Source organism: Phyllostomus discolor, chromosome 3 (genome assembly GCF_004126475.2).
Source record: "Phyllostomus discolor isolate MPI-MPIP mPhyDis1 chromosome 3, mPhyDis1.pri.v3, whole genome shotgun sequence".
Classification (NCBI taxonomy): Eukaryota; Metazoa; Chordata; class Mammalia; order Chiroptera; family Phyllostomidae; genus Phyllostomus; species Phyllostomus discolor.
Genome location: NC_040905.2, coordinates 212,621,403 through 212,647,429, shown reverse-complemented (window position 1 = coordinate 212,647,429; position 26,027 = coordinate 212,621,403). Strand labels below are relative to the sequence as shown.

At 64.7% G+C, this 26,027-nt stretch overlaps 1 protein-coding gene across 1 annotated transcript; it reads left to right on the top strand.

Moving 5' to 3' along the window:
• Window positions 1-3,403: 3,403 nt before the first annotated feature.
• On the top strand, window positions 3,404-20,605 carry UBAC1 (UBA domain containing 1). The gene is made up of 10 exons (XM_028517596.2): window positions 3,404-3,581; window positions 6,857-6,977; window positions 8,041-8,114; window positions 11,847-11,954; window positions 12,969-13,071; window positions 13,329-13,437; window positions 14,355-14,574; window positions 15,471-15,557; window positions 15,979-16,117; window positions 20,045-20,605. The coding sequence occupies exons 1-10, from the start codon at window positions 3,444-3,446 to the stop codon at window positions 20,158-20,160; spliced, it is 1,215 nt and encodes a 404-aa protein (XP_028373397.1). The 5' UTR covers window positions 3,404-3,443; the 3' UTR covers window positions 20,161-20,605.
• The last annotated feature ends 5,422 nt before the right edge of the window (window positions 20,606-26,027 follow it).

Below are 26,027 nucleotides of genomic sequence, written 5' to 3'. Positions count from 1 at the left end.
CGCCAGAACAGTCGCCGCCATTCCATTATCTGGGGGCCTGGAAAATCTCTCTTCATGAAAGCAAACTTAAAAATGAAAGAATAAGTCTGTTCTTTTAAAAAGCAAATTGCGACACCGGAATATTCATGAGCTGTGACTTGGCGGGAAGTGGCGGCGGCGGCCGGGAGATTATCGTTTAGTTAAGTCAGCAGCAGAGGGATTTAGGGACCTGTCGCTGCAGGAATGGTTGTTAATTCTTTCCTGTTTGCGGGGCCTGAACGGCGCGTTTGATGTCATCATTCATTAACCTTGAGGCCACCTGCATGTCCCGGGTCCCCGCGGCCCCGGCTCCCCTCTCCCTGCCCGCACATGCGGACCGGAACTGACGACCTCCGCGGGAACACGGAGGGCGCGTGGGAGCCGGAGGGGGCTCGCCTGGTGAAGGCGCAGGGCCGACCGCACACCAGGAAATGCCCGAGACCTCTCAGCGCGAGGCCGAGTAAGGTCCCCCCAAAACTCAGGTGCACCTGGAACCTCAGAATGACTTTGGGTGGAAATCCGGTCTTTGCAGATGTAATGAGCTAAGGGCCTTCCTGGCGTAGGGCGGCCCCAGGCCAACGACTGGGGTCCTTTAAGAAGAGGAGAGGACAGGGGCACTAAAGAGACCGGGACACACGGGGACAAGGCCCAGGAGGATGGGGCAGCGATTGGAGCGAGGTGTCTCCAAGCCCAGGGACACTGAGCACGTCTGATGACTCCAGGAGCTGGGGGAGGCCTGGGTCAGACCCTCCACCGTCACAGCCTCCCAGGGGACCAGCCCTGCTGACTTCTGCGTCTCTGACACGTGGCGTCCGGAAGCAGGAGAGCAAATTCCTGTCACTCGATGTTCCCTTCTCCGTGAGGCTTTGTTCTGGCTTTCCCAGGACAGCCCTCCGTTTGGTGACAGTTGGAAGGTGGCCAAATGGCCAAATGACGGGGGAGTGGTGACTGGCTCTCGCTAGGTACGGGGTGTGACAAGGTCCTGCCCCTCCTCTCTCTGGGCCTGAGGTCTCCCACTGCAAGGTGTGAGGACAGAGCTGTGCTTTTCAAACCGGGTTCCTTAGTACACCCACAGGGGTGGTGGGGCCACTTCCTGTTGTTGGAGTGCCTCCGTACCCCTCACCTCCTCCCTCTTGATGCCTGGTGGGCTCCTAGGCATCCTTCATTGCCCCATCCCACGACCTTCCCCTTCCCTCTGGGTGCTGACGGAGCTGCTGTGTCCTCAGAGCTCGGCACACACGCACTCAGAGGCTCCCAGCTGCGGCCCGAGGTTCTTGGAGCCCGCTTTTTCCCTGTCACCTGCCGGTCCCAGTAGGACCGCAGCTCGCTCCTGTCCTCTTGTGGCCATCTTGAGGAACTGCTGGCAGCTGCTGTTGGAGGGTTTGGGACCTCGAAGGGGTGAGACACACTCCAGGCAAGGAGAAGAGGGCTGGTGCCCCCGGACCCGACTTGGAGTCTGTTTTGCTGGGAGACCCCCTCCAGTCTTCCAAGCCAGGAGCTGAGTGGGTTGGGGTGGGACGGTCACAGGAAGGGGGGTCGTCCCCTTGGCTGCCATCACCCAGGGCAGTTGGGAGCCGGGACTGGGGTGGGCCCTGCCAACTCTCCCGGATTCAGACCTGTGCATTCGAGTGCGTCCCAGCAATGTCCATTTGGGTGTCCACGTGCAGTAACCACGTGCAGGGTTGGGCTCAGCACGCCCCCCACCCCACCTTCTCCTCCTCTTTGAGGTGGTGGCACCGCTGTGTGGCTGTGTGCCCTGCCACCCAGGCTGGGAGTGTTCACGTCATTCCTGCTTTTGTTCTTACTTATCTCGCCCTGCACCCTGGGTCTCCTCTGTCCGTGTGACTATGTGACAACCCGTTGCAGAGGCTTTGCAACAGCACGGAGGCCTGAGAGCGGAGGTTCGGCACTTCTGCCCCCTGCAGGGGCCCCATTCCTGGGCAGCGTCCTGGTCTCCAGCCTGGGTCGTCGCCCTGTCTTCCGTGAGCAGCGGGCGTAGCTCCTGGCAGCAATTTGTGAGCGCTAGAGTGGACAAACGGAATTTTTGCACGCACCGGGATGATCGTAGGAGGACGTGAGCACAAACCGGAGTGAAGAGTAAACTCCCACAGGTGCCGGATGCCGGGACGGGCTCCCCATCTGGACTGGGAGCTCCTGAGGATGGGGCCTGTGTCTCGCCTCTGCTCAGTGAAGCTCCCCCCATCCACCCAAGGACATTTTTTCCATTGCTTTTAGAGAGAGAGAGAGGAAGGGAAAGAGAGAAACATAGATGCCAGAAAGAAGCATCGGTGGGTTGCCTCCTGCACACGACTGGACCGGATATCGTAGGCGCCGGACCGTGGATCGAACCAAAACCTAAGCATGTGCCCCGGCCAGTACTCACACCTGCAACTGTTCCCCTCAGAAGGAGGCTCCAACCCATTGAGCCACACTCGCCAGGGCTCAGTTCAGGCTTTTTTAATGAATACAATGAGTGCGCACAGGTCAGTCACGCGGTCTGGGTCTGGCCCTGACCCAAATTAGCACTGACCATTTGTCACCCCGCAGGAAGTGTGCATGCTGAGTCCCCGGGCAGCTCCCTTTCCCCAGGTGCCCACAGGCAGGCCCGAGTGAGTCAGAGGCTTTGCAACGGCGCGGAGGCCTGAGAGCGGAGGTTCGGGTCGGCGGGAGACCCCGCACTGCTAAAGAGTCCACAGGGGCTGCTGCGGGTCGGAGGCCGCAGTCAGAGAACTCTGCTCAAGAGCGGTGTCCCCGCCCCAAATAAAACAGCAGCAGCCAGATACACAATTTAAAATTTTCTGGAAGTCACCTCTTTAAAAAGTATCAAGAAACAGGTGAAACCAATTTCGATACATTTTACTTTACCCTATATACACAAGATATTGGGTCAGCATGTAATCTATGCTAAAAAATTGATTTTACGTTGTCCTGTCCTGCTAACTCTCGGAGATCCGTGTGTGCATTTTACACTTGGAGCCCAGTTCAGAACGGGTCGGCAAACTCAATGGTCCCGCGTGGCTAGTGGACCTGAGCTGCAATGCGCAGACAGGCAGGTGCCGCAAGAAGGGAGCGACAGGAGAACTACAACTCCCGGGAAGCTCCGGGCGCAGACTCTGACGCATTTCCGTCTGGGCCTCCTCGGAGAACCACATATCCCGGCATGCCCGGGCGCGCCCTGTGACGCACATCCGGCGCAGAGGCGCTAGCGCGCCCCCGGCGGCTCGGCGGCGGAGCTAGGCGACAGTTCAGGCCGCTGCGAGTGACAGGCGGCCGGCCGACGGAGCCGGGGCGGGGCGGCGGCGGCCCGCGAGCGAGCGCGCGGTCGGCCTGGCCCCGCCCCCGCCCCGCCCCGCCCGGCCTGGCCGGTGACCTTCAGGGCGGCGGGCGCAGGCCCGGGCGGCGGCGGCGGCGGCGGCGGCGGCGCGATGTTCGTGCAGGAGGAGAAGATCTTCGCGGGCAAGGTGCTGCGGCTGCACATCTGCGCGTCCGACGGCGCCGAGTGGCTGGAGGAGGCGACCGAGGACACGTCCGTGGAGCAGCTCAAGGAGCGCTGCCTCAAGCATGTAAGGCCCGCCGCCGCTCCAGGCCTCCGGGCCCCCACCCTCCGCCCGGGCCGGGGGAGCGCCTCCCGCCCCTTTTCTCAGGCACCCCGCTTCTCGACCCCCCAGACCCGGGCTCCGGGCTGAGTGTTTTCCGTTCCGCCCTGTCGCTGAACTTCTACAGCCCGGGAGGTCGGGGGAGGTTGGGAACCGGAGGCGGGGAGACGCGAAGTCGCCGCGCGGAGCTGGGCCTCCCGGTTTGCCAGCATTTGTGCCTAATTGCTGTTGGGGTGAGGTTCCGGGTTTTCCAGCAGCTCCCCCAAGGGCTGGGAGTTAGCGCCGCGGAAAGAGGGGACCCAGAGCGGGGAGGTCACTTGCCCTTCCCTGCAGAGCCGGCCCCTTGGAGCCGTTTCCTGCTGGCTGGCCTGCCTGCCGGGACTGGCTCGGCCGCCGGTGCCTGCCCCAAGGCTGGAATCACTTAAAATAGTGTGTGCTTTCCTGTGGCCTTCGCGTGGGTAGGTGCGCAGGTCCAAGGAGCAGGATCTCCGCGTGGAGAGACACTTCTTAAAGTCGATCCACCTGAAACACTCCTCGTCCTGTCAGCTCCTTAGGTCGCCCGTTTTTGGAGCTAGTCCTTGAAGGCTTTATCTCTGAACTTCTCGGCCCGGTAAGCTGGGGTGGCATCTGCCCGTGACTCCGGCTGCCTAGAGAAACTCTATACTTGGCTGGCTGTCAGTGTTTAGGTCGAAAGAGTCCTGAGCCGTTCAGGGTGGATCCCACGGGTGAAGAAGTCACATATCTGCACTTGTGTCAAGGTGCGTTGTGAAAATAATGCTAAGGGTCCTCTCCGAGGACGAACTTCAGCGATGGTGACTGCCCACCAGGTGGTCCCGAGTCATTTTCATGAGTGTGGTGCTGTGGGCAGGTCTGTAGCCCCCTGGGGCGGGAGCGGTGAGCAGTGTGCCTTGGCCTTCCTGTTCGTTCCCATCCGGGGCCGGGGGTGGGGGGCTCCGTGCTCACTCTCTCTCGAAGGGCAGGGACATTTTGGCCACTTTCTTGGCTTTGTTCTGACCCAGTCAGTATGGCTTCTCCCTGGGGACAACCACGGGACAGTGCTGGTGGGGAAGGCTGGGGACTCTCCCACCCGGGAAGGCAGCTCCTCAAGGGTGGGCTTGCAGCCACACATCCGGGGCCAGGCTCCTCGCGGGCCCCAGGGAAGCCGGGGGTCAGCGGAACGGGTGGAACGGGTGGGCAGTCAAGACTTGCGGGGACATCCCCCCCCCCCCCTGGCCAGGGCAGGCTCGGGGAGTCTGGGGGCAACTCACAGTGGTAGGGATTTACGTGACTGTTCCGGTGTTAGTTTAGAAGGGGAACAGGAAATGAGAAGCCTTTCATGGATCCACAGATGCTTGCGCTTGGCGTTAATTTGGCAGCTCAGCGCGATGCTGATTACTTTGTTTCTCATATTGAGTGTTCCAGCCAGTGTTCAGATGTATCATTTGGGAATTTTCGGGCGTTATCCTACTTTAGATGGAGATTGTGCTCCACTCTGCGGCCTCCCCGGTGTGGAGGGTCTGGCCCCAGGGGTGTCTCGCATCCGGAGAGCTGGCTTACGGCGGGGGCCTGAGAGCTGAGCTGTCAGGATGCATTCCCGCCTGTGCCCGCCTGTCAGAGGCCTCGGGTGGCAGAGGGAGGCCTGCGTCGTGCGCTGGAACGTCCCCCTGGAAGCCAGTGCCCCAGTGTCCTGCTGCGGCGGCATTGTGGCCGGCGGGTCTGAGCTCCCGTTCTTCCAGGCCCCCCATCACTCTGAAAAGAGGTAACGCGGTTGTTGCCACCCCCCTCTCTGGTTTTACACAGGTGGGGGTCACCGTGGTGGTCTCCAGCCCCCCTCAGGTGGGCGTGCAGGAAGGGACACAGGGGCCCGTCTTGTGTGAGGTTGATAGGAGTTGAATGATTTTGAGAAAACAGCGCTGGGGTGTGCCGGGGTGTTTCCGTGTCTTGCGGCCCTCCGTAGCATAGCAGTCCCTGGCGTGGCGCCTGCTGGTGTGGCTGGGGGCATTCCTCAGGTCACGTGAAGGTGTATCTTCAGGTGACAGGCTACATCCGGTGTCAGAGGAATCCCGACTCTGTTCTGGGGAGGAGGCTGGTCCGTGTGCGTGCGAGCCCTGCTGCCTGGCCGTGGGCTCTGTGGGGCACTTCGGGGCTGTACCCCGGTTTGCTTGAGCTTCTGCTGAGAACAGAGAGGCCCAGCGAAACCCCGGCCGCCGCGAGGGTGACTCCCACGCGGGTTTGCGCACACCGGTGGCGTGCTGCAGGGTGCGGGTGTTTTCCGGAGCCAGTGTGAGGGTTGTCCTGGAAAACCTGCTTCGTAGACTGTGTCCTGCACTTGTCAGACCAACCGGCCGGCACGCTTGTAACTGGAAGAAGCACGCCCAGTATTTCTGGGAGCAGCGCCACCGTCGAATTCTAGGGGAGAGGCGGGTGGTTCTCTGCGCTGTCGAGACGGTGGAAGTGTGTCCTGCCGCAGGCTGACCACCCCCAGCCCCAGCCCATCTCGCCCGTCTTGTGGGCACACGTGACGGCCCCCGCAGCCCCCACGACCCCTCTCCCTGCCTCGGCCTCAGACGGCTGCACATTCCCGCCTCTCCTGAAATGCCGGGGCTGAGGGGCGAGGTGCGTGCCGAGGTTTCCTTTTCTTCTGGGGAGAGTCGTGTGCGCTGCTGTCTCTGAGCCTCCGCTGTGGTCAAGGAAGGTCACTTCCTGTGTGGTCTGTCTGGCTCAGCACAGGCAGGTCACCGGGACCCCGGGGCGGGGGCACATCCTGAATGTGGCCGCAGCTGCCCTCCGGCCTGGACAGCACTCCCACTCTCGGCTGCGAGGCCGGCAGGTGCTCAGAGTGCCCAGGGACTGGAGCCTGGCCGCTGCCGCTTCCAGGTGCTCGTGCTCCGCCCTCCGACGGGGGGGGGCGACGGGGCGAGGAGGCGTGCCCTCTGCGTTCGGAGCCCAGGCTGCAGGTGCATCTGTGGGTCTCACCTGAGGCGTTTAGGTGCCCCCACCCGGCTCAGCCCGGGTCTGGCTCAGGCGGGTCGGTGGGCAGATCGCTGGCCGAGGGGACCAGGGTGGTGGCACTTCCTTTGACTTCTGTCATCCGCCAGAACGCTTTGATCTCCTTTATGCCTTACTTCTTAGTCAGTGAGAAAAGCCATGGTCTTCCTGGTGTGGCCTGGGCTGCCAGGTTCTCTGTCGCTACTGCTACGGCTTTGTCTTTTCTGTCTTGAAATACTCAGTTCTCTCCCCAGTGCGCTCATGGGAGCTTAGAAGACCCCAAGAGTGTAACCCATCACAAATTAATACACGCCGCGTCGGAGAGGGTGCTCAGCGACACCAAGACCGTCTTGGAGGAGAACATCCAAGACCACGGTGAGAGCCTCCCAGGGGCGGCGGGGGAGTGGGCGGGGCCCAGGGTCAGGGCTTCGGCAGTGCGAGTGCGAGTTTGCGTGGGGCCTGAGCGAGAGACCGGGTCTCCTCCCCCCTTCACTGAACCGCACGCAGCGTGCGCGATGGAGTGGCCGCGAGGGCCGGCAGAAACTGAGATGCACAGGCAGCGTCCAGCTCAGGAGACAAACGTGAACTTTATTCTCAGTTCTGTTTCAAAGCGAACTGCAGGTCCTTCGGGCCTGCTTTGGGCTGCGGGGGGGCTGCGGGGGTGGTGGTGGGGGCTGTGGGGAGCGTGGCGGCAGCGGTGGTCTCAGATGCTCCGGGAAGGCGCCCTTCCTGCACACGTCCCTCCCAGTTTTCTGTCCGGGGCGTTTGGGGCGGGAACTCGGTTTTCCGTATCTCATTCAGAGGATGATTTTCATTCTGGGTGCTCTAATTAATCTGTTTAGAAAATGCCAGAAGTGGCGGAACCAGGGGTGAGCTGACCCCCACTGCGGACTGCGGCTAGCCACCCCCCACCCCCCAGACTCCCACATGGCCGTCGGGAGGGGGCAGATTGCCCAGCTCCCCCAGGTTTCTGTACAGTCTTCAGGGCTGGGCTGTGTGTGCCTTCTGGGTCGCCGCCCCCTCCGGTGACCCCTCACCGGTTCTGGCCACATCCGGAGTCTGCGTGCGAGCCGGGGCACACGGACGTGGGGGCTGCGGGAGGAGGGGCTGCTGCAGATGCCCCGTGTGGGAGGTGCTCCTGGGGCCCTGGTTCTCTGGCCGTGGCTCGTCCAGCCATTTGTGGACATAAAACAATAATCAGGTTTTTAAAATTTTGTTTTTTAAGATTTTATTTACTTATTTTTAGAGGGAGGGAAACATCAATGTGTGGTTGCTTCTCACGCATCCGCCTCTGGGGACCTGGTGTGCAACCCAGGCGGGTGCCCTGACTGGGAATCGAACTGGCGACCTTTTGGTTTGCAGGCCAGCACTCAGTCCGCTGAGCTCCACCAGGCAGGGAGAACAATACGCAGTTTGATGGTTTTTTTTCTTTTTCCAGATGTCTTATTGTTGGTTAAAAAGCGAGCTCCGTCTCCGCTCCCCAAGATGGCTGACGTCTCAGCGGAGGAAAAGGTGAGTTTCCGGGTCTGGAGCTGGAGGTCTTTGCTCGTAAAAGCCGCCCTTCGAAGCCCTGCGGGGGCGGGGACGAGCGCCCGGGGTCCCTCGGCGGCCCCGGGAGACCCGGCTCTGTGCTCAGGCCCTGGGTGGAGAGGAGGAGTGTGAGGCACTGTCGTGGCGGGGCCTGTGCGTTGTGCCCTGACACGCTCGCTGCCTGTGCCCCCGAACCCGTGCAGACAGACAACTCAGGGCGTTGCTGCCGCTGACGCCCCACAAAACAAGGAGCAGGCACATGGGGGGGCAGCGAAGGGCACACTCACCCCTCACCTCGGGGGGCCGGGGTGCGGGTCCGCTTGCACTGGGGGAACCCCTGGGGCGCCTGGCCGCCCGTCTGGTCTGCATCTTACGGGGCAGAATCGGGGCCTCTGGGATTCCCGCTCCCCCACGACGCCTCGCCAGAGCCTGGGGTCGGCGCTCCCGCCCCGGCTGCCCCGAGAGCTGGGTGCAGGAGGCCGCGTGCCCACAGGTGCTCCGTCTGCAGGCCCACTTCCGGCCCCACAGTGGGTCCCAGGCTGCGCCCGGGGCCAAGTGTGCTGTTCTAAAGAGGCAGCCACACTGATTTTCCGGCTGTTCCTCTCGCATCTTCACACGCGAGACTTCTTCCCCAGGCTCTGAGGTGCCGGGCAGAGCGTTCACCCAAGAGAGCAGGCCCCCCCCCACTGGGCCGGGCGGGGAGCGCGAGGCGCTGCCTCAGTCTCTCCTGGGGCCCGTGGCGAGGGCTGCCCTGCTTATCTGCCGCCCCAGCTGGCCCGGCCCAGGCTGCTCAGCCCATCTCGGGAGCACAGACCCGGGCCTGCCCCTGCCTGCGCCTGAGTCGGCCCCGGAGCTGCCCCACGGGGCCTCCAGGTTGGACGGGTGCGCTCGACCTCTGCCAGGCCGTCTGCCCCTGCAGCCCCCTTTCCCCTGCAGGCGCTTGCGGGATGCACGCCGTGAGATGTTGATGCCGGCCTTCATGAAGTGTGGGTTTTAAGTGAGAGCAGTACGTGTATTCAAAAAGCCAAGTAACACCATAAATCTTTCAGTAAAAATGGGTAGCTGCCTCTCCCCACCTGCGCAGGCACCCTGAAGGCAGGCGACCCGCAGACCCCTTTTCACGGCTCCGTGGACAGCTCTCTCCCGGGGTCTGAGCGGCACTCTCACTCCTTGGTGGGTGCTGACGGCTTCTGGGCGGTCTGGGCACAGCCCCGCCCCCGGCCCCACCCCCAGCCCCGCCCCCGGCCCGTGTTAGGTGGTGATGCTGGCGGAAGAGGAGCTCAGAGTCCCATCGGTGTTACTGTGTGAGTCTTGTTTTCCGCTCCAAGTAAAGCGCGCCATGGTTATCCTTTTTTACACAGCTTCCTTTTTCCTTATCGCCTCATCATTGTGTTTGGTTTCTACGGGCTTATCACTGATGTTTTTCAAAATCTTCACCAGAATTAGTAAATCCCTCTGGAAACAGGGTCCCAGGCACGAAGCCCTGCCAGGTCCCATGTCCTGGGGTCGACCCCGTACCCCCCTCCCAGGTCCGCCTGCTCCAGTCGCCTGCAGGCCCGAGCAGGCCCGGGTCCGAGCCTCTGGTTCCTCCGGGTCTGTGTGCGTGTCCTGTTGCCACCGGACAGTGCCACAGGCTGACTGGCTGAACAGCAGGCCCCCAGGCCACTGGGCCTGCAGTCCGGGTCGCTCACCGGCCGTCGCTCGGGGTCCCAGGAGCGGAGGCCTGGGCTCGGCAGGTCTGCGTGCTCCCCGGAGGCCCTGGGAGAGGGTCCGCTCACGCTTTTCCAGGGGACGGCAAAACTTGCTTCTTGCAGCTGAGGGGCTCATTTCTTTCTTTTTTAAAAATGATTTTGTTTTCAGAGAGAGGGGAAGGGAGGGAGAAAGAGAGGGAGAGAAAGGAAACATCAATGTGTGGTTGCCTCTTGCGCGCCCCCATCCGGGGACCTGGCCTGCAGCCCAGGCACGTGCCCTGACTGGGAATCCAACTGGCGACTTTGCAGTTTGCAGGGTGACACTCAGTGCACGGAGCCGCACCAGCTGGGCTGTAAGGTGCCGATGTCTTGCGGGCTGTCCGCTGGGGCTGCCCTCAGCTCCTGGGAGCGCCATGTGCCCCGCCACCCGCCCCCGCATGTGCTCACAGCCAGCAACAGGATTTCTCCTGTGTGGGTCCCTCTGGCCAGAACGGCCACCCTGATTGGGTCAGGGCCACCGAGGGCCACCTTTCCTTAAAGTGGGTCGAGCCGTACGGTGTGACCTGCCCCCTGAGTGAACGCAGGCGCTTGCAGCCCAGGGACTGTGCGGGCAGGACTGCAGACAGACCGGGGGCCCGCCGGGTGCGCCCGTGTCCGAGAAGGTGGGCGGTGTGGAGGCCCCGACGTCCGGTCCCTCTGGGCTGAGAGAGCGCTGGCGGCTGCCCCGCGTGACCGAGGCCTTGGTGCAGCTCTGCCAGGTTCGGGGGGGGGCGGGCAGGTGGGTGGGCAGCTGTGACCGGCGTCCCCCGCAGGCCCTCCCTGCGAGTCCCTGGAGCTCTGCAGTGTCCTGGCTGCCTGGCTGGCGACGCAGGAGCCTCGTGTGGCTGAGCTCTGGAGGTGTTCTGGCCTTTCTCCTCCTCCTGGAGCGCCAGCCCACAGGTGTCAGGGCCGACTTCGCCTTCCCGCTCCCGCGCCTCTCTCTCGGGGCTGTGGGTTTGTGTGTCCCCCCACGGGGCTCTCCCCTCAGGGCGCCTTGCGGTGCCCAGCGCGCCCCTGCCCCTGCCTCTGCCGCGGGCGCGCGTCTCCTGGCCGCGGGATGCTCTTGTCCTCCCTGCACCTGCCTCGCTCCCGCTGCTTCTTCGCCGTACTGTGTTGTCCCAGGGTCTCCCTCCCGCCCTGGCCTTTCCCGCACCTCTGCTCCCGGGCTGCCCCACCCCACAGGGAGCCCTGCAGGGCTCAGGGGTCCTCCCTGCCTGGCAGGCGGGGCCGCTGGCGGCTTCGCCGTGGGACAGAGACCTGGCACTTGTGCTGCCCACCCCACGCTGGAAGCCACGCACGCAGGGCCCGGCCTCGTCCTTGAGGGTCAGGACGGCGCCTCTGCCTGCCGCGCTGGGGCCTCCTGGCCCCGGTGCTCCGGGGGCTTCCTCCTGGGTCCTGCTGGCTGAGCAGGTTGCTACAAGGGGCACCATCCCGGCCCCCACTCCCCCCCAACCTGGCGGGATTCCCTGCTCTGGCCTGGTAGTTCCGGGGGTGGGGTGGGGAGGGTCCGCTCCCTCCCAAAATCGGTGCCTTCACTTGGGTTTGTTTCCTGTCCCGGCCTTTTGTGCTGGTCAGTTTTCTGCCATCTTCATTCCTTTACCGACACGTGGGGGTGGGGGACAGGGGGCGTCAGATGGAGCAGAAGGCGGGGTGTGCTTCCGGCCTGCCTGGCGTGACCGCTCGCCTGAGTCCCTCTGAGGTCGGCCCGGCCTTGCCCTGGCCCGGCGGCCGCTTCCCGGGCGCTCCTCCTGTGGCCGCGAGGGGTGCTGTCCGCACTGTCCCCTGTCCTGCGCTGTCACAGTCTGCTCACGGAGGCAGGGGTCGTGTCCCGAGCAGCCTGTCTTCTGCGCCTGGGGGTGTGCACAGAACCCTCTGGAACTGCCCCCGACCCTTCCCCGGTTGGAGCGCTGCCCGTCCGACTCTCGGACTCTCGCCGCTTGCCGCCCTCCTGTTCGTCTCTCACTCTGGTCCCGTTTCTGCGCAGAAAAAACAGGAGCAGAAAGCCCCAGACAGAGACGCCATCGTGCGGGCCACCGCCAGCCTGCCCTCCTGCAACATGGACCGGGCCGTGGCCCAGACCAGCATGAGAGACGTGAGTGCAGCAGGGCGCAGCCCCGAGTCCTCGAGGGAGCAGGGGAGCTGGGGGGGAGGGAGGCGGGAATCCGAGTACTCCCTGCAGCTTCCCTGTGGACCTGCGTTTCTCTCGCAGCGAGGGGTTGTGACGGATGCCTGAGGGCAGGGCGGGCGGGAGGGGTGCACTGGGGAAACGTCAGCGTTGGTCCGAGCTCGGCAGAAACCCCGGCTGACGTCTGCAGGGCTCCTTGTTGCTCGGTCACTTCACTTTGGATGGCTGCAGGGGAAGGGGTGGAGTGTTCCCAGGGCTGCCTGGGACTCGCCGGCCCTCGGGGGCGCCTGCTGGGCAGGACAGGGCCACCCCCACGTCGTCGGTCCCCGTCCCGGCTAAGGACTGCCACGAGCCCTGCTCCCAGGGAGCAGCAGCCTCTGCAGGGTCTCTTCCAGAGTGTTCAGTGTTGGCTGGGCACTGAGCCCAGGCACCGTGCGCGTGTCCGCCCCCATGTGGGGTCTCTCACACGATGGCTGAGGCTGGTTGCGGCACAGGGGGCACAGCTGACTCCCACTCCCGCCCACGGCGCAGGGCCGGGCGGGGGCCGTGCCCACTCCACCCGCAGCCCCTCGTCTCTGGTCGAGAGGCTGGACGCCTCAGCAGACGCTGCTCAGGCTGTGCTTTGTGGCCAGGGAGGGGGAGAGGCTGTATCTGCAGCCCGAGGGCAGCCTGTCCTCAGCTCTTGGCTTTCTCAGCCGGGCGAGGGGCGTCACCAGCGTGCTCTGTGTCGCCAGCCGTGAGGCCCCGTGCACAGCCCTGTGCACCAGCCCGTTCCCTGCCCCGCCCAGAGCCCCCTGGAGACGTGCTCCTGGGCCCTCCCACCCTCTGCCTCCTCGGTGGGCCAGAGGCTCCCGCGTGAGGAGCAGCGCAGTCTGACTCGCTGCCCCGGGGAGTGGCGTGGGGTGTGGCCGCGGGTCCCACTGCCCCCGGCGGGCACTTGGTGAGGTGAGGCCCTCTTCACCACCCCCCCCCCCCCCGCAGTTCCAGACGGAGCTCCGGAAAATCCTGCTGTCCCTCATCGAGGTGGCTCAGAAGCTGCTGGCGCTGAGCCCCGGCGCCGTGGAGCTGTTCACCAAGGCCAACGGTACGTGCAGGCCCGCGGGCGCCTGCCCCCACAGCCCCGAGGGTTTCTGCTTCCCGTGGACAGGGGCCCGCGGCTGCTCGCTCCGCCGCTCCTGTTGGGGCGGGTGCAGGCGGCTGTGCCGCCGTCCTCTGAGTCTCGGCAGAGTCGCCGCACGTGCCTGGTGCTCGGACGAGGCCCTGGAGCTCCCCGGGGCCTGAGGAAGCGCCCCCGCGGGCAGCCCTGCCAGGGCCCCTCAGCGGCCACGTGTCTCCCCGCAGCGATGCTGGACGAGGACGAGGACGAGCGGGTGGACGAGACGGCTCTGCGGCAGCTCACGGAGATGGGCTTCCCCGAGAGCAGGGCCGCGAAGGCGCTCCGGCTGAACCAGTACGTCGGGGCTGCCCCGCCCTCGGCGCGGGCACCGGGGCTCAGTCTCAAGGGTCTGCCCTGCAGGTGACACCCCTGCCTCCCGCACTCCCTGAGCAGGTGACACCCCTCGGTCCCGCACTCCCTGAGCAAGTGACACCCCTCGGTCCCACACTCCCTGAGCAGGTGATACCCCTCCGTCCCGCACCCCCCGAGCAGGTGACACCCCTCCCTCCCGCACCCCCCGAGCAGGTGACACCCCTCCGTCCCGCACCCCCCGAGCAGGTGACACCCCTCCCTCCCGCACCCCCTGAGCAGGTGACACCCCTCCGTCCCGCACCCCCTGAGCAGGTGACACCCCTCGGTCCTGCACTCCCAGAGCAGGTGGCACCCCTCGGTCCTGCACCCCCTGACCGAGGCGCTTCCAGTGCGTGAGCTGTTTTCAGGAGGCCCCTTCAGCTCAAATCCCGGCGGCAGCGGCACCGGGCATCTCGGGGTGCGGGGGGCTGCAGCCACTCGCTCCCATTGTCCCTGGGGCCAGTGTCAGACGGGACTCGGGGTGAGGCCCCCCCCGCTCCAGCAGGGGCACGGCCCTCTGCAGGTGTGTGGCTGCGGTCACTGGTCTCCGTCCTCGCTCGGACCTGAGATGACCTGCTGGCCAGAGGCTGGGCAGTGGCCACAGTCTTCTTTGCTTTGCTCCCGAACCTCACTGCTGGGTTCCCTTTGCTTCCGAAGCGGGTTTTGGTGTTCCGGCCACGCCCTGGGGCAGCTCGGGGCAAGGGCCGGAGGGTCGCATGTACCCGTGTGGAGAGTCTCCGGGCAGGGGGCTCGAGCTGGGGAAGCCCCCACGACCGCAGTGGCGTTTCCTGGGGTGCGAAGGGAGGCACGGGCCCTCGGGGGCACCCCGGAGAGTCGGACGGCCTCCTGCTGTCTTCCAGCATGTCGGTGCCCCAGGCCATGGAGTGGCTGATCGAGCACGCGGACGACCCCACCATCGACACGCCCCTCCCCGGCCAGGCCTCGCTGCGCAACGCGGGGGCCGAAGCTCCGGCCGAGGCTGCCGCCGGCTCCAGCGAGGGCGACGAAGAGGCCAGGGATGAGCTCACCGAAATCTTCAAGAAGATCCGCAGGAAAAGGGCGTTTCGGGCCGACAGCCGGGTATGTGTGAGTGGCCTGGGTCCCGCCGGGTGGACCCGCCGCTGGTCCGTGTGAGGCTGTATTGCCTGAGCCAGGCCACTGACCTCGGGCTGAGCCGGCCGGCCCTGGAGAGCGACAGGGCTGGGTGAGGCCTGGGGCTGACTCGGGTCCCCGGGGTCCAGTTCCAAGTTCTCACCCGAGTGCAGGGGGCCGTGTTTCCCTCTGAACAGTCAGCCCGCTCGCCTGCCACCTGCCGAGGAGCTCAGGGCTGGCCTGGTCGTGGTGCAAGCACCTGTGAGCCATGGGGGCTCCTGGGGGCGCCACCTGGAGGCCGGCTGCTGCACTGCGTGGGGTTGCCTTGGGGGCTGGGCAGTCATGGGGCCTTCAGGAGGAGGGACCTACGGCCTCCCGCACCTCTGGGCGCACGTGGCCGGCTCTTGCTGTCACTGCGTTTGTGACGCTTCGCTCTCCTGCTTCCTGCTCTGCCCCTTCATGAGGCTTTCGTGCTCCCTGGACGCTGTCCCCACTCGAGGCCCGTTCCCCGAGCTGGCAGTGCGCCAGCTTTGGTCCTGACGTCCCGGCGCTGCCGGTGCAGCTTGGTTCTCCCGTGGCCTGTGTTTCCGTGGGAATCCCACATGGCCCGCTCGTTCAGCACCCTCCCCGGTGACTCACAGCTGGTCCTGCAGGTTGGGCAGGACCTGAGACCAGGGGCCCCTCCCTGTAGTTCATGCGCACAGGCTGCTGGGTGGGCCCCGGTGTGGTCGGAGCCCCGCCCCGGGTGCCCCCCCCACACCCCCGCAGAGGCACCTGCTGTGTCCAGCTTCTCTCTTGTTGTGCTCTCGGGCTGGGGCGCCTGGCGCCTCGGCTGCCACCGCATCCCGGTGCTCGGCGTTAAGGGGCCCGTGGCTTCCCCGTAGGCCGTCATTTCCCTGATGGAGATGGGCTTCGAGGAGAAGGAGGTGATGGACGCCCTGCGAGTGAGCAACAACCAGCAGAGCGCCGCCGTGAGTACCGGCCGGCTGTCCCGGCGGCGTGTCCCTCGCCGCCTGGGGGCGGGCGGGCGGCCGTCCCACGGTCCCGCGTGCGGGGGACTCTCACAGGCGGGCGGCCGTCCCACGGTCCCGCGTGCGGGGGACTCTCACAGGCGGGCGGCCGTCCCACGGTCCCGCGTGCGGGGGACTCTCACAGGCGGGCGGCCGTCCCACGGTCCCGCGTGCGGGGGACTCTCACAGGCGGGTGGCCGTCGCAGCGGGGCTGCAGCGCAGAGACAACCGGGCGGTGCTTCCTGCCCTGGCAGCCTGCTCCAGCCCCTGGGTGTGGGCAGCGGTGCTTCCGGTTCAGGCCCCCCCAGTCAGAGCCGCGCCTCGCCCGATGCTGATGACCGTCCAGAGGCACCGACGGCCGCCTGTCGCTCTTGCCTTGCAGTGCGAGTGGCTGCTGGGGGACCGCAAGCCCTCCCCTGAGGAGCTGGACACAGGCATCGACCCCGACAGCCCCCTCTTTCAAGCCATCCTGGACAACCCCGTCGTGCAGCTGGGCCTCACCAACCCGAAAACCCTGCTAGGTAAGTGTGTCTCCTTCGTGTGTGCCAGGGTGGGGGGGGGGGGGCGGGCCACCCAGAGCACGCAGGTGTTCCGAGGGAGAGACACCAAGGCCGCACACCCAGGGCTGTCCCTGCGTGCACGGCGGCCTCCTCCGTGTGGCTCCTGCCCGTGTGGCGGTGGGGCCCCACACTCTCCTGTGCGATGATGGCCCCGGGCGTGCCGGGGAGCCAGAGCTGGCGGGCGAGGCGGGCCCAGGAGAGCCGCCTGCGCGTGAGTGGGGCGTGCCGGGGGGCCGGGAGGGACTTCCTCGTCGTTCTTTTGTCCGTGAAGTATAAGATACATGCAAAAACACGTAACAGGTACACAATTTCAACTTAAAAAAATAATAAAACCAATAAGTATGCATACACACCTACCATTCAGCTTTTTTAAACTGATTTTTTCCAACAGTATTTAAAAAGGCAGGAGCCCGGAAATGTGTCTGGGCACCCCGACCACCCACCTCCCACCGCGGCGCCCAGACGCCCAGAGTTCCCACCCCTCCACTGCCTGGGCTGGGCCACGCCTGCCCGCGCCTCCCCAGGCAGCCCGCGCGTACCCCCTGCCTCTGTGTGCGCAGGGCCACGTGTGGGCGGGCTCCTGCAATGTGCTCTCCTGCAGTGCCAGGAGGCGGTCACCGAGCCTCCGCACCGAGGTCACCCCGTTCTGTCCCCTTGCACACGTGCTGCTCTGGCCGCGCTCTCACACGCCCCCAGGGCACACAGGAGGGCCCCTGTGGGCAGGTGCCTGGGGCCGGGCTGCGGAGGCCGGTGGGCGCGCTCAGCGCCCGTGTTCAGGGAGGGGCTGCGGTGCTCGGAGCCCCGTTGCGCCCCAGGCAGCGCCCCGGCACACGGGCGAGGGCTCCTGCTGTGTGGCACGCCCCGGTGTCGGGGTGCCAGGCCGCCTCCCTGTCTTTGAGGCCGAGCCCTTCGGGGGGGTCGGCCTGCCAGCCCCCGGCTGGTCTCCCGGCCCCTTTCTCTGTCAGGTGGACGCGCTTGTTCACCCAGTGTGTCCTCACGTGCCGGACAGCGACTCTGCCCGCTCCTCGGGCCGCGAGGGCTGTGACCCTCCTCTGGCTCCCTCACCCCCCGGCGGTGGGCCGTCGTCCGTGTCTGACGCGCTTGACTGTGCCTGCGTCTCGTTCGCGGCGCGAGTCTTCACGTGGGAACCCTGCCGGCGCGGGTCGGGAAGGCGTGTGTGCGGCCGGGCAGGCTTCCCTCTCCGTGCTCGAAGCCCGAGTTCCCGGGACACGCCTCCCGGGCTTCACCCCACGCTTCGTGCCGGGGCCCGGGCCCCTTCTGCCCGGAGCGCCCCCCCACGGGGCGCCCTGTCCTTGCAGACCCGCCGCCGGGCTGCCTCAGGCCTCTCCTGCGGGGCCGCGTGCGGGTGCTTCCCCACGGAGACTGCGGCCCGCTGTCGGCCCGTCTAGGCTTCTTGAAGGTGCATTTGGTCAGAGTAAGGAAGTTCCCTCTCCCCTCCAGCCTGACACCGAGTTCTGGCTGCCGGACGCGCGCCTGTGTCCTGCCCTTCCTTGCCTGTGCCGACTCCCCCGTGGGCTCGCCTGCTGGGGCCCAGGGCCCCCGCGGCAGCGCATCTGGCCTCCCGGGGGAGGGCTGCCACCTCCTGGGGTGCTGCCTGCGGGTCTGGCCGCCCCGCCCGGGCCCACGCACCCCCGGGCCTCCCAGAGAGGACGGCCTGTCTGCGCCCCGGCCCCACCTGGCGCCTCCATGCCCCACGCCTCCCTCCGGCGCCTGTTCAGGCGCGTCTCGTGTTTTTTTAAGTGACCATTATCCTTTTACTTACGTAGAAGGTTTTATTCATTCTGAGAGAGGGGAAGAGGGGGAAAGAGGAGGGAAACATCCATGTGTGGTTGCCTTTCACACGGCCCCCACTGGGGACCTGGCCTGCAACCCAGGCATGTGCCCAGACTGGGCATTGAACCAGCGACCCTTTAGTTCGTAGGCCGGCGCTCAGTCCACTGAGCCACACCAGCCACATTCATTCTAGATGGCGTGAAACGCTCATCATAGGTAGTTGGGAAATGCAGGAAGAAGGAAGCAGCAAGGAGGTGTCGCCTCTCCCCCCATCGGCAGGCCTGTCGCTGCTCGTGAGCCCTGCCCTCTCGCGTCACACTGGGAGCCCACCCTCCCGTCCTCCCCACGTCGGCGCGAGGGTTCCTGGTGGGCGCGGGCGCTGCGCTCTGCAGCGAAGCCACACGTGGCGCCGCACAGGCTGCTCCCCTGTCTGTAGCCGCGGGAGGGGCCCTTCGTTCCGCTGCCGTGGGACCTGGGGCCGCAGCCCGGCTCTCTGTCCCTGCTCTGGGAGCAGCTCGCGCCCCAGGGTGAGCGGCCAGACGTCAGGTGACCAGGCTGCAGCGTGGAGCAGCTGAAGTTCTGACGACACCCCGCAGCGCGCTGTCCCCCTGACACACACGGCGTGTCCTGCTGCCCTCGTCCTAGCAAGCTGGACGCGTTTGTGCTGACCACGTGCACTTCTCTGCCACGCGTGCCCCTGCGTGTCTCGTCTGTGTGTCCACGGCGACACCAGTGTCAGAGCTCTGTCAGCAGCTCCCTCCCCCGTGTGAGGACTGTCCGTCTGCCCCTGCTGGTGGCCGCAGGCCTGTCCTTTGCCCCTTGGTTCTGCGTGGCGCTGTCGGACATGCACAGAGTGAGAGAGAGACGCAGGGGAAAGCCCTCCCTCGGGTGGGGGTCCACCTGTGTGGTTTCACACGGAACCCCTTTCCCGCCTTCCTGTTCCCCTTCCCCGTTCCGGGGCGGTCTGGCTGCTTGCCGGGCGGAAGCGGGGCTGGCTCCCGGCCCGTCTCGGGAACGGCCCGCCTTGGCTCGTGGCGTCCGCAGTGTGGCCACACTGTGTGTCCGTTCCCCCGCGTGCCGGGCCGTCTTTCTGGGCTCCCTTCCGGCCCCCCTGCCTGGTTGCAGAGGGTTTCAGTCAGCAGGACCCCGCTGCCTGTGTTCAGGCCTCGAAGCTTCTCCGCCCCCGCAGCCCCCCGTAGCTGGGACCTCCTCGAGGTCGTGCTCTCCGTGGAGCCCGGGAACAGGGCCACCTGCCCGGGGCAGGGGAGGGTGGGCGGGGTCACGGTGACCGCGAGGCCCCCTGCCCGCCAGCCAGGGCCGCCTGGGCTGCTGGGGCTTCTGCTGGAATGCACCCGGGGTTTTGGGGAAAACAACTTTGCAAGACCGTTGGAAAATCAGAGTTGTCACTGTAAAGTTACGATCTTAAGATCGAACACCCCGCGTTTCCCCGTGGGGCAGCGGCGTGTTCACGCAGCTGGCCGCCCTGTCGGGGTTGGAGGCGGGTCCTGAGTGAGTCACCGCCCGGACGGGTGTTGAGGCTCCTGACAGCTGGTGGCAAACCGCCTTCCAGAAGCGGCGTGCCGGGGGACACACACGGGTGTGTCGCTCACTGGGGAGCTGGGGACGCTGTCCTCGACCTAGAGCTGATTTGATGAGCAGATCAGACATCGTGGGTCATGGTCAGCAGGGGTCTCCGTGCGACCTGGCCTGCCTGGTCCTGCCTCTGCATTGAGAAGCTGTGGCAAGTTCCTTCAGTGCACACACGTGCGTGTGCACGAACGAGCATACACATGTCCACGCTGTGTATGTGCGTCATGTTTCCATGTGGGTGTGTGCCTGTGTGTGGGTGCACACACGTATGTACACCCACGCACACATGCGAGTGGGTGAGCACACAAGTCTGTGCGTGTGTGCGTGTGTTCCCATGTGGGTGTGTGCCTGTATGCGTGCGAGTGCATGTGTGTGCATGCTGGGTGCCTACACCATGCACATGAGAACATGTATGTGCGAGTGTGAGCATGCCTTTGTGTGTGCGTGCCCGCGCATGTGTGGGGGGCGTGGCCACCCGTCAGCCTGGCTCTGCTCTCCCGGCAGCGTTCGAAGACATGCTCGAGAACCCACTGAACAGCACCCAGTGGATGAACGACCCGGAGACGGGGCCGGTCATGCTGCAGATCTCCAGAATCTTCCAGACCATGAACCGCACGTAGGCCGTGCCAGCACTCCCGCTGCCCCTGTGGCCCTCCAGGGGGTCGGTCTCACATGCACCTGCCTGATTCTCATCCAGCTGTGGGGACAGCGTGCGGGCTCCGCTGGACTGAGGAGGGGACAGGCCAGGGCTGGAGGGGATCCTGCCCGGACCCCGCCCCGATTGTCCTGCTTCCATCTTGCGGCTCAGACACTTCTGTGCGCACCCGCGGGTGCCGTCCGCCTCCGACAGTGTTTACAGACGGTGGTTCTCGGGGGCTGTCCCCCGGCGGGCCCTCCGGGCTCTCCCAGCGCTGCCTGAGTGGAGCCCCGGGAGCTGCTCGCCAAGCCACTGGCTGTCGGCAGACGGCGCGTTCCAGTCCACAGTGTTCGCGTCCAGCTCTCGGGGCGAGTGGGGGACTCGCAGGTGACCCTCCTCCCATGAATAAACGCTCCTTTCCCACCTTCTTGGTGGCGTGGTGGTTACTCTGACGCCCGTGCAGTGGCGCGTCTGCGGCCTCAGTCAAGTGAGCGTGCACACCACGCCCTGGGGCGCTCGCCGGCCGCACCGCCCGGACACCGTGTCGGCCAGACCCCGAGTTCTCGCTGGCGTGGAGGGAGGGAGGGAGGGAGCAGCGGTCACCCGAGCAGGCGCCCTCACCCACCCCGAGTCTCCTGTGGTGCGGCTGGAGCACTGCCAGACCGCTGCCCCGCCTCCAGGTGCTTAAAAAAAACACTACCCGTAATTTAGAATGAGAAAGAAGGTTAACCACCCCCCACACTTTTTTTTTTTAATTCTCATTATTTACTGCCGAAAGGAGTTGGTTGTCAGACGTTTTTTAAGCGTCTCTTTGGACGCGGCCCCACCAGCCTGACCTGCAGCCGAGCTCAGTGCTCGCCCACCTGGGTCGGGGGAGGTGTCGGAGGAGGAAGACGCTCCTTCCCACCGAGTGAGGTCGTTGCACTGTTCTTGAGACCCAGACTTAAGACTCGGGGACAGAAGGCTGAGACCCACGTCCTCCCAGCCTCACAAAGACAAATGCCCCCAAGCTGCGGTGCCAAGGGCTCTGCACGCTGCTGCCTGCACATGTCTGTCTCCTCCTCTTCTTCGGGGACTGTCCTTCCGGGGGGCACCCTCTGTCCAGGGGGCACAGTCCTTGCAGGGGGCACTGCTCCCAGCAAAGCCACTGGTGGGCTTGGGGCTCTGCCCTGCGACGTCCCTGAGAGCAGAGCCACGCGGGGCGGGGCCTGAGGGCCTCTGGGGTTTTCAGACTCCGGGGAGACGCAAGGCTGGCGGGGACACGGGTCTGGCCTGGCCCCCCAGCGAGACAGGCACGTGGGCGCCAAGGTCAGCGCTTCTCTGGCAACTGGACGCCGTCAGAGCAGCCGGGACTGTGGGCCGTGGTTGGAGAAATTCTGTGCCTGTCACACACCCGGCCAGCCCCACTTTGGACTGATGCGCAGCGGCCCCGGCAGCCCCCACCTCCGGGCTGTGGCCGCCCGGCTTCTCCTTCCTGTGCCCAGACCAGGGACTCGGGAGCTGCCAGTTGGCACTTGGACCTGGAACCGCTCTCTGTCACTGCTCCCTGTCACCTCCACGTTGCCATCTGCCATCCTCTCAAAGAGGCCACGGGAGACGCAGGGTTTGGGGCCTGGCGGCTGTTGGAATGTCCCCCAGAGTGGCCATCCCTGCACACTGTCCCCACGGGAACTGAGGGGCTATGTTAAGTCAGGCGGGCCCCGAGGAAGTCGGGGTGTCTACTCCGGTCAACAAAGGCACAGCCCCCAGCTGCCCGGGCACATCTGCAGAATTTATCCTTTTCAAGAGCATTTGGCCTCCAGAATTCAGGGCTCAGTGAGCGGTTCTGCCCAAGTCCCTGTGTCCCAGGGGCAGCTGGGTGTGAGTTACTTGGGGACCATCTGGCCAGAGTTGAGTGTTCCCGAAGGTGCCGGCCCTAACCACGGGGCCGGGAGACCCCAGCGTGGAGTTTGGGGTGACGGGGACTGGACGCACAAGCCGACGTCCACACGGGGCCCCCCATCACTCCACAGGGCTGGACCCCAGGCCGGCTTGGGGCTCTGGCAGCAGTGTCCAGTTGCTCCGTTGCGCAGTTGCTGGCCGCCCGACGGTGCGGGGCCGGAAGCCTGCAGCATGAGGACGGGGCAGGCTGGGGGCCCGGCAGGGGGAAGGAGCCCACACTTGTCTCGGAGAGCAGCTCGGGGGAAACCACAGGGAAGTCCCGGGCTCACCCGCCCCCAGGAGCCTGCAGGAACGAGAGGGACAGCAGGGACTAGCCGGGACCGAGGTGGCCCGGGTCATGGTGGACGGGCTAGTCTGGAAGGTGGTCTGTCGCGTGGGGAGGAACGGGCACGGTCCCTCTATCCTGGGAGGGCGTGCGTGGTGGGTGCTCCACTCGGCAGGCTCTGAGTCCTGGGTGGGCGGGACGGGGAGCGGGGCCAGGCCTGGGGTCTGGCTCCAGGCCCTCACATCCGGTGATGCTCTCGGCTCCCGGAAGGCTGATCTAACATTCAGGTTCACACACAGAAGCCAGCCCCAGGGACAGCAGGTGCGAGCAGGTGGGTCAGGGATCGGAGCCCCGGACAGTCATCGTGTGTGTCCCACGTCGTCTGTGCTGAGGTCCCTCACACAGTGTAGGCAACGGTCAGGGTTGCATTGGGTCCCTCCACAAAGATGCCGGAGTCCAAAAGCCCAGGACCTCAGGATGTGACAGCCCTCAGAGATGGGGCTTTCACAGAGGTTCCGGCGGGCCCCGATCCCACACGCCCGGGAAGGAGGCAGCCAGGCGGACACAGACCCAGGGCCAAGGCCGGTGCAGACCCGGGCAGAGAATGGAGTGATGCACCACAAGCCAAGGGAGACCAGGACCGCGACAGCTCAGAAGCCGGGCGGGGTCTACAGCCATGTCCCTCAGCCTCGGGAGGGACCTCGGGACACCTGATGGAGAGGGCATTTGCGGTTTAACAGGCACCACCATCCCTGGGGGCTCGCCGTCCTGCCTCTGGCCTCCCTCCATAGTCTCAGGGCACAGGCGGCCCGGGAAGGTGTGCGGCTGATGCCACAGCCGGGGCCATCAGGAGCAGGCGGGTGTGTTCACAAGTCTACCCTCCAGGTGCCTCGTCCTGGCGGCATGTGACATCCCGGAGCCTCCCATCCCCCTCCCGTTAAAGGAATAGGGGGGCAGCCAGCCTCTGGTGACTCCAGCGGGCCTTCCCATTGCCCACCCGGAAACACGAGAAACAGCTCATTCATAAATCCCCAAGAGGTGTGTCACTGGCACCTTTACAATGGTACAAAATGAAGCTTGCAGCCTTAACATGCACCCTCTCCCCCAGGGTGCTGGCTGGGCTGGCTCTGTAAGGGGCCCCCGCTCCCAGGAAGGGTGAGGAGGTGGCAGGTGCCAGCCGGGCACAGGGGCGGCCTTCAGGCAGGCCCACAAGCAAGGGTCCCAGGGGTGCTCCGGTGTCCTCAAGTCCCATGCCCTCCAAGGGGCTGACACCATCCCCAGGGGGCGAAAATCCCTTCTCCCTGGGGGAGGGGGGCAAAAAATGCAAAGAAGTACAGTGGTCCTCCACAGTCCAGCCTACCCAGCGAGTCTCCCCTCGGGTTCAACTTCTCTTCCCACAGGGAAATGAAATTCTAATTAATTAGTTATTCTTCCTGGGGCAGTGGTGATGAGGGAGAGGCTGGGAGAGAGCCCCTCCCAGCGGGCCTGGGAGCACTCAGGGCCAGACATCAGGGCGCCATGGTGTTTGGGGGTGGGCCAGGCCGAGGTAGGAACGGCCGGCCCCCCTGCATGCAATCGGAGTGGCAGTTTCCACTGGAGATGCCCACTGGTTTCTCCCAGGAGTTGGTTAGCTGCGGGACCCTCAGGTCCACGGTGACTTGGAGGACGGAGCCCCTGCTGGCCAGGCCACCCCAGGCCAGGTCTGCACCCCGTTCTCCTGCTGCGTCCAGGGCTCGCCCTGTAGTGCTGGTGTGCCGCAAAGCTGGTGAGCGCCCCCCTGCGCCCACCCACAGTGAGCACCTGATCCCACTCCGACTACTCAGAGGTGACGAGCATTAGACAGGTCCAGCAGTGAAGCTCCCGGACCATGACCCACAGGGGCCTCAGCCCTGGGACTGGGAGGGAGGAGCACATGGAAGGATGGCCAAGGAACAGGATGGGCTGGGCCAGCGAAGAGGGGGCAGGACCGAGTCCCTGGGGAAGCTTTACCAATGGCGGATAAAACTCGCTCATCGGGGCCAAGCCCCGGGCTCCTCCAGCCCGGGGGCTCTTCTCTGGGCAGCAGAGCTGCTGAGGGCTGGCCAGGCTGAGGCTGGACTTGGAGCTGGGGCTGCATAGTTGGGTCCCTGGTTTGCTTTGTTCTTTTAATAGTATATATATATATATATATATATATATATATATATATAAAATGTTTATGCAAGAGTCACAATAAAGAGCATGGATATTCAATGCTTTTTTTTTTAAGATTTTATTTATTTATTTTTAGAGAGGGAAGGGAGGGAGAGAGAGAGAGAGAGAGAAACATCAATGTGTGGTTGCTGGGGGTTATGGCCTGCAACCCAGGCATGTACGCTGGCTGGGAATCGAACCTGGGACACTTCGGTTCCCAGCCTGCGCTCAATCCACTGAGCTATGCCAGCCAGGGCTAATAGGTTATATATTTTTAGAGCAGTTCTGGGTTTACAGAAAATTGAGCACAGAGTTCCCACGGATTCCTCCCCTTCCTCCGGGTCCCGGTGTGGCTTCCCGTGTCACTCACAGAAGAGGTCAAAGGTCCTACTGTGCCAGAACTGCCCCCTCCTCCCCACCAGCGCCTCTTCATCTTGGGTTCCTAACTCAGTGACTTCCCTATTTCCTGCGTATTAGCCACCCCTGTCTCAGGGTTCTGGGTCTGCTGTACCTTGTGCCCACTGCCCCCCAGATATGCCCCTGCTGCCTCCTGTGCTGCGCAGCCGGCATCGGGCTGTGCCCCCGCCTGGCTCTGCAGGGCAGGAGCCTGGGGGTTTGTGTTTCACTCTCTGCTGTGAGCCAGTGAGGCTCATGATGTGTACATCACTTTGTAACCCAGAGTCTTCTTCCCTGGTTAGGGTAGCTCCGTGAAGGGGACACAGGTAGCACCTTAAAACCCCCTGGAGGCTGGGTGCCAGGCTGGCTGTCACTTCCAGGACACCTTACTCAGAGGAAACTGTTTCTTCCTGCTTTCCTCTGGGCCGCAGGTGGCAAACACAAGGCCCCTGGGCCGAACCCAGCCCTCCACCTTGTTTTATCCAGCACAGCACCTTGTTTCTACCGGGCGGCAGCGCTGAGCTCTCTCTTAACTGTTAAGGAGTAGCTACATTTATTTAGTTACATACAGTCCTAAAATTACACTTAGCCCTTTGAAGGCAATCGCAAGGCAAGGCTGATGAAAATGAGTTTGAAAATGAGTTTGACATCCCTGCTCTAGGCCTTGGATTTTTGGACCCTGGTGGAGGGCACAGGAGCCAGGAGCCCTTTCTGTTTGGCTGTGAGGTCCTCCGATAAACACCACGCACACCCGAGGTTTGACGGTGTTACAGTTCCTAGCTGAACACAGACCCTCCGATGCCGACTCTGTCAGGAAGAAGCCAGCCCCTTCCAGGGGTTACCTCTGAGGCTCAAACCTACGGCTCCGCTTGGGAGGACAATGCAGCGTGTCTCGGCCCACCTTTCCTGGTCTGTGCCCTGGAGGCCGTGGTTAGTGACCGCTTGGGGCGCTCCCAAGCGCAGCATGCTCCAGATCGGCCCAGGGGATCCCCCAGGCTCTAAGCGCTGAAGGGGGACAGGCGACAAAGTGCTCCGAGGGGTGTTTCCCCGGCTGCCCGCGCGGCTGGGTAAGGGGC